The sequence below is a fragment of the Furipterus horrens genome, unplaced genomic scaffold (genome assembly GCF_987537825.1).
Source record: "Furipterus horrens unplaced genomic scaffold, mFurHor1.1.pri manual_scaffold_11, whole genome shotgun sequence".
Lineage (NCBI taxonomy): Eukaryota > Metazoa > Chordata > Mammalia > Chiroptera > Furipteridae > Furipterus > Furipterus horrens.
This window is the reverse complement of record NW_028327181.1, coordinates 17355616-17362895: the sequence shown is the minus strand read 5'-3', so window position 1 is coordinate 17362895 and position 7280 is coordinate 17355616. Positions and strand designations below refer to the sequence as shown.

Sequence of the window (7280 nt, the reverse complement as noted above, 5' to 3'; positions counted from 1 at the left end):
AACTCAGGCCAGTGATCATGGGCAGAGGCCCATTCAATTAGAACCACTTCAGTTTGTTTCGGGCCTTGCAGATCAGAGAAGATCCACAGCGCCCCCTGGTGACCCTCTAAAGGGAATGTTAGTGGTAGAAATTAGGCAGAACAAATGGCTAGTGGGACAGACTTAGGTTTTTCTGAAATCTCTCCTTTCCTTCCTTCCTTCCTTCCTTCCTTCCTTCCTTCCTTCCTTCCTTCCTTCCTTCCTTCCTCCCTTCCTTCCTTCCTTCCTTCCTCCCTTCCTCCCTCCCTTCTTTCCTTCCTTCCTTTCTTCCTTCGTTCCTTCCTTCCAACTGATGGTCATTGGGGCCAATTTAGCCCCAACAAGGATCACCAGTATGGGGTGCGGTAAAGAAGGAAACTATTCAGTACTGACGGTGATGCAGCGCGGCTGTGCAAACAGCACTGGTGTGGGGCAGCTCAACTGTGATGTGGCAGAGCTGGGAAGACAGTGGGGCTGCAGAACAGCTCTGGGACCAGGTGGCCCGGGGGCCAGGCCACTGTGACTAGATAGCTCTGCTCTGTTCCTCCGTGCTCTGTTCTCTGTGCTGCTCTGGTCTGCTCTGCTCTGTGCTGGTCTGCTTCACTCTGCTCTGCAAGACAACTTCGGTGTTTCAGCTCAGCCATGGAGACAGTCTTCATTCCTCAGTGGGAAGTGCACCCCCTGAGCCACAGGGGATTGGGTTTATATGGCAGGAGACTCGGACCCCGGTCCCTGATTGGTCCACTCTCATACCAACAAGCAAGCCAAATCCTTGCAGTTTTCTTGGCCCAAAAGGCACTGTCCTGACTGGTCAGGATGGAGCTGCTCTGCTTGGATGTGGAAAGCCTCAATCTTATTGGATGAAATAGACTTCCAGGAAATACTTATAAGGGCTGCTCAGGTGGCAGGAACACAGTGCAGGCAGGCAGTTTAGAAAAGAGGCCTCTCTGTGAAGTGCAGTTTCCACGAAGTGTCCCCGTGCAGAAAGGGCCGCACATTTTTCTATTCTAGGAGCAATCCAGGAATCCAATTGTGCAATAAATGTTACAGAAAGCAAGCATACAGAAAACTATCTATCTGTCTTCCTAACATAGTGTATGTAATACTTTTCTCTTTAAATTTATTTTGTATGCCTCAGCATGTATTTTACCAATAAGATATTTAGGGAGATGAGAATCAAAGGTAAACCATAATGTCACACTTTGCTTCTCCCCTCAAGCCCAGTGCTGGACGCCTTAGGGGAAGCTCATGGAGTGACACAACCTCTGGCCCCCGAACTGTCCCTGCACCAGGGGAGTCAACCGAGGTACCAGTGTTTCTGGAATCCAATTCTAAATAAGATGTGTTCCAGTGTATACTTACGCCTATGAACCACAAATTATGTTCCTAAGAGAACATATGTTTGTAAAAATTCCTTCCCATTCCTGCTTGTAGTCTGAAATTGTCATGATTAATATACTTTAAAATTTTAATCTGTTTATTAGTGTTCCTGGACTTTTGAATAGTCACTGGAAAGAAATTGTGCCTTGAAATCTTAACCTGATTGAATTTTAAACAGAAATTCTCAGGAATAATCTTAGACTAATAAAATTAAAGGCGCTTCTCAGACTTTAATATTTATAAAAATCTCATGGAGACCTCGTTAAAGGAGAGGTCTTGCACAGAAACACAAATATCTGTCTCAGTAGGTCTATGGGGGGAATCTCATTGCCAGCAGTCCCAAAGGTTTCAGTGGTAAATGAAAATTTGTGTGGTTTGAGGGTCCAATCAATGAAAGTGTATCTGTTAATGCTCTTTAAATATAAGCATCTTACAGGGAGTAGTGGGGTCTCTGAGACTCTCTGTTGGTTAATATATTTTGGAGTCCAGTTCCTTTCCAGCATCACCCTAGAGAGAGAGGGAGAGACAAAACCAGTCCTAAAGGGGTCACAAGGGAGAGATGGACACACCCTGAGAGAGACTGGAGGAGGCACATATGACGAACCACTGGATGGAGCAACATGGTCATGGAGCCCCTCCCATATGTACTGACCATTTCCACACTCCCTCCTTTCTTCTGCCTCTAATGGTTGAGCCATTCTGAGCACAGGGGGAGGTTTTGGTTGCACTTCCCCATGGGTTCATGTCACTGTGTGAATGCCACTACCCAAGTACAGATGACAGTAATAGTCGGCCTCATCCTCAGGCTGTGCCCCTGTGATGGTGAGGGCGGCTTTGTTCCCAGAGATGGCTCCGGAGAAGCGATCAGGGACCCCAGAGGGCCGGCTGTTTGTGTTGTAGATGAGCATGCGGGGAGCCTTGCCAGGGGTCTGCTGGTACCAGCCAGGGTAGTTACCACTGGAGACTGACCCAGAGCTAAGGCCACAGGTGAGTGTGACTGTCCCTCCTTGAGACACTGACAGTGACGGCTCCTGGGTCACTACAGTCTGAGAATTCACAACTAAAACCAACAGCAGAGAGACAGGGGTTGTTGTGGGAGAAAAGGGTAAACCTCAAATCCTGCTTTTATTTGTCCCTCTCACCCCAAAATGCAGAGTCCCTGCCTCTGACCTGAGCAGTAAGCGAGGAGCCCAAGCAGAAGCACCGTCCAGGCCATGGTGGGGACGCTCACAGGACTCGGCCTCCTCAGGCTCCTGGGCTGGAGTGTGGTGTCCTTGGGGCCTTTTCATGCCTCCCAGGCCCATTAGAAGGAGGAAGTGTTTCATGCAAATCAGCTTCTTTCCTCTTCTTGCTACAGTGTCCCCCTGATGTCACCTGGGGATATCTGGAAAGAGGCAGATGCTGGAACCTCACACCGACCAACAACTGCACAGGGACTGAGACACACTGTGTGATGCACAACTGATGTCTTCTTCCCTATCAGCTTCCTCAAGATTGTAGTGACGTTATTGCTGAATTTCTTACCTGAAATGGCTGAAGGCTGAGTCATGAGATGGGTGTGTTTGCTTTTGGCCCTAGCGATCTAGTCTATTTCAAATCTAACCCCGATCCTGGGAACATTTTCTTCCCTCCTCAGTGAAAACTCTTTCTCTCTTTTTTGGAAAAGCTTAGCAGTTCCTCCTTTCTCCTGAAGTGAGTCCCCTGGAACATCACAGAGCATGTGTCTGGGGTAAAAAAAATCTTGTAACCCATCTCCAGTAGCAACAGGGGACCAGGCCTTGGGCTGCCCACACACAGAGCCCCACTGCCAGCCTTGGGATGGCAGATCACCTTTGCTCTCAAAAGCCATTCTCCATGGGGCCTCTTCAATGTAACTGCAAGTTAGGAGGAGCAAAGCTCAAGGTCACCATGGAATGATGAGATATCTGGTGAAATCAGATCTGGCAAAATGAGAAAACATTTGTCCCGTAATCAAAAATATTTTAAAAACTCCAACAATCTATGTGAATAAGTCGGTGTTAACATATGGAACGTTTTAAGATTCACTTTCTCTATCTTGGGCTGTGGAGCAGAGGAATGGAAAGTGTGGACAAAGGGTTTGTGATGTAAGAAAAATTTGCAGGGAGATAAAATGTCTCGGGTAATTGGCCTGGCTGCTGTTGCTCAGCTGGGTGCAGTGTCACCCCGTGACTGAAACGTTGAGGGTTTGACTCCTGGTCAGGGCACATACCTCAGTTGTGGGTTTGATCCCCGGTCCAAGCACCTATGGGAGCCAATCAATCGATGTTTCTCTCTCCCATTGATGTTTCTCTCTCTCCCTTCCTCTCTCTCTAAAAGCATGAAAAAATGTCCTTGAATGAGGATTAAAAAAAAAAAAACTAAAATGTCTCAAGTAATTGGAAATGATAAATTACACAACTGGTGTTTATCATCCTGTGAAGTAAAAATATGACTTGGTATTCATTCTGGAAGTACTAGTAAATTTTTAGTCCAAAAATTTTTCTATTAGTTTTATTCTCTCTATTTTATGAGAGCCCCAACTTGGTTAACAATAAACACTCACACAAAATTATTTTGTAGAGGCATCAGCTATTCTCTGTAAAAAGTTGCAGAGGTTTGCTAATAATGTAAATATGTAGGAGCTTCAGATGTTCTCTGTAAGAAGTAGCAAAGGCTTGCTAAAAAGCCTTAGAGAAAGGAATGTAAGGGAGGAATGCTGCAGCAATTGGTGATTTACAAGCTAAAAGACCTCAGCCTCTATCTCCTTCTATTTGCTTGTGTCTTGTTTATAACATTTGTGAAGTTATATTTTATAGGATATCTAGCCTTTTGAAGATAAATTGCTTTGCAGAGAATTCGTCCCTGGCTGGAGAGCTATGCTGCCACCGGAGATAACTTTATGGCCCTGTGAACTTTTGGCCCTGAGAACTTTATTCCTGTTTGACACTCCTGCAGCCCTGTCCTGCCAACCCCTCTTCCCAAAAGCTGCTTCTCACTAGAGAGGGAGCCAAGTCCTATATAAACCCTGCCCAAAATCCCATTCCTGTCGGTGCTTTGTTTGAGACAAGTTCTCTGCCCGACTGCCGGCAAATAAATCCTTTGCTTGCTTTAATCCACTGCTCCGGAGTGTTCAATCTCGCTTATGTAGTCGCAACAGTTTTACTATTGTACAATTATAACTCTGATAGTATAGCAACATAGGTAATTTTATAGTTACCCAATTTTGAGATAAGGAGAGGTATTAACACAAAAGTAAAAGAAAAATTGACAAAACTGAAAAGATAAACAATATCAGTTTTCCTAAGACCCTAGAATATATTTAAACATAAGAAATAAAGTAATAAGAAGAAAACAGCTAATATGATAACAGATAAAGCGTTAATGTAATTATAACACATTGCCTCATGAGTTAACTGGAAGTCCTATTGCCAACAAGGATGCCTGAAATTTGTCACCCATACAGGTTTTTTTCAGGCATTGTACAGGCACTGTGGGCCAATTAGTTTGTTCCATGGGGCAAATCTATGTGGGAGTTAGGAGCTTATTAAAGCTTTGGAATGAGAAGGGATTGCTAGACTGGAATGGGAGACACACCAGGTGTGCCCCAGGAGCCACTCACATGCACGAATGAGACTGAGCAGCGCCCCCTGTGAGTTCTGAGCACACTGCCTGACTCAGTGGGGAGCTTCCTCTGGAGCTGCTTTTATCCTTGAAAGAACATGCCAGCCTCTTCACAGCTGCTCTCCCCCAAGTTCTATGTCCAGCATCACCCAGAGAGTGTACACCTACCCTTGCCTCAGGCCAAATCTTCCCAGGGAGGTAAAGGGAGCTTTGTTGATATAACAGATTCTTTTGCTCATGTGCAACTATCAGTTGTGATCAAAATGAGATTGACTTCTAATTTTCAAATCTGATACTGTCCCTGTTTGATTGGAATCTCTTGATTTGCCAAGTTGAGAAAATGTGTTGAGGCTACCCACCCTCTATTTATATATTAAACAAAGTCCTAGACACCATGAATGGCAAAGACAGAATCCTCTGACCAAGGGTCCTGGAAGGAGGGTTAGAAGGTGGTATAAAGAGTGAATGAAGACCACCTGTGCCAAATAGTAGCAGCAAAAGGAAGTGCAAATGTCCCCTTCACCTTGTAAAATTCCCTTGTCCCCTAAAGTAAAGTCTTGGTTCATTGACTGAAAAGGTAAAGAGAGGAATCCAGGCCAATGTGGAGCAGCTTCAGAGCTTTGGAATGAGACAATCCCTGCCCAGCTGTCTCCTGTCCTATGCCCAGGTAGCGCTGTAGGTCAGGTTTTTTCAAGGACATTTGTTTTTGTTTTTTATTGTCCCTGTATCTTTGCCTGTGAATCAGGCCTGGACAATGACTACAGGAGGGGAGGCAGATGAAATCTGAGCAAGTGTGTGTGTCAGAGCTGAATGCTCATGTGGCTTCTGCAGCCCTGGCTGAAGGACAGTCACACACACTCCAGTGAGGACACTGCCTGGCCCAGATGCAGGAGGCAATAGAGGATTCTCCTAGCCTGCTTGTTCAGAACCTTGAGCTCTCAGACCAACCCATCATCGCCCCCTGCTGGTCACAGAGCATACACCCTTCAGCCCATTTCCTACTGCCCAGCTGACTTGGAAAGGTGTTCTGACTTTTGTAGCAGGTCCTCTCTGTGATGTTGGGGTTGAACCACTCATTTTTATAGGTCACTAATGATCTCCAGACAGCTGAATGAAATGCTATGTTCCTAGATATTTTGGGATATTTGACTTGGCTTCTGCTCTGCCCCTGGGTGCTTTACTAGTACATAACCACCTTGAAACAAGTTTAAGCCTAAAAGTTTCCTAGAGAATCCCATTGGTCCATACCCGGTAATAATTCCACTTGGGCTACCCTTACAGGTGGATATATTTGGTTGGTGTCGTTGCTATTGACTCCGGTAGGTTCCTCAGTCTCCGCCGTCACACATGTCTTGTAGTTTTATGTCTGTCTTTCCATGGCATAACACTATAAGGGAAAATATGTCCTGTGTTCTTGATTATATCTGTGGGTCCTTTTTTGTCTTTGAATATTATCTGGACAACGTAGCTGAGCTGCACTTCACGAGATGGGAACAGCCTGGCCAGTGTTCTTGCCCAGATCACCTTACATGTCCCAACCTGTGGCACCGATGAGGGTACAGGGAAGAGTGATGAACGTGGTGGGAATATATTTGGTAAATTTCCCACCATTTTCTTATCCTATTTAAACCCCAAATCTTTTGGTAGTATGCTTAAATTTAGAATAACCCCATTTCCAACTGGACAGGCCCTGTGTTACCTAAACCGAGCTGCCAATCCCAGTCCCTGTCATCGTGATGGTGTGAATATTGGGTCCAGTCATCTTGAAGGCTGGATCAGGGAGGGAAAGGCTCTCTCTTTCTGGGGGTTTGTTGTGTGTAAGTGAAGCCTGTGACTGTGGAGATATTTTCTCTCCATGTAGGAAATCAGTCTGCAGAAACAACATGTCAGCTTGTTTGTTCTCTCACTTTCCCCAGACAAAGTCAGCTCCATCGGTGCGGACCTTTCCTGCCTTGTCCACTTTGGATCCTGGGTCCCTAGTCCCCAGTCAGGCGTGTGGTAGGTGTTCAGAAAATGGCGAGCGTGCACTTCATCTCCCAGGTTACTATCCTGGACTCGGTGTCCCAGGTTCTGCCCTTATCTCTTGACATGCACCTGACTGTGTCCCCTTATATCCTGTGATAAAACCAGCCCAAATGTGATTGTCCTTGGAGGTAACACATTGAAGGAGGCTGTTAGGTAAACAAGCTCATGAAGGGTTGGCCCTAATCAAGTAGGGCTGATTTATTAATAAGAAGAAAAAGAGAAATTATGGGTGAGCA

The 7280-nt window shown here is 45.6% G+C and overlaps 1 gene segment (V, D, J or C); it reads right to left on the bottom strand.

Annotated features, from left to right (window-relative positions):
• Positions 1–2138: 2138 nt before the first annotated feature.
• On the bottom strand, positions 2139–2687 carry LOC149997087 (immunoglobulin lambda variable 8-61-like). The segment is given in 2 exon segments: positions 2139–2458; positions 2630–2687. Coding segments are annotated over 2 exon segments (378 nt in total).
• Between the last annotated feature and the right edge of the window lie 4593 nt (positions 2688–7280).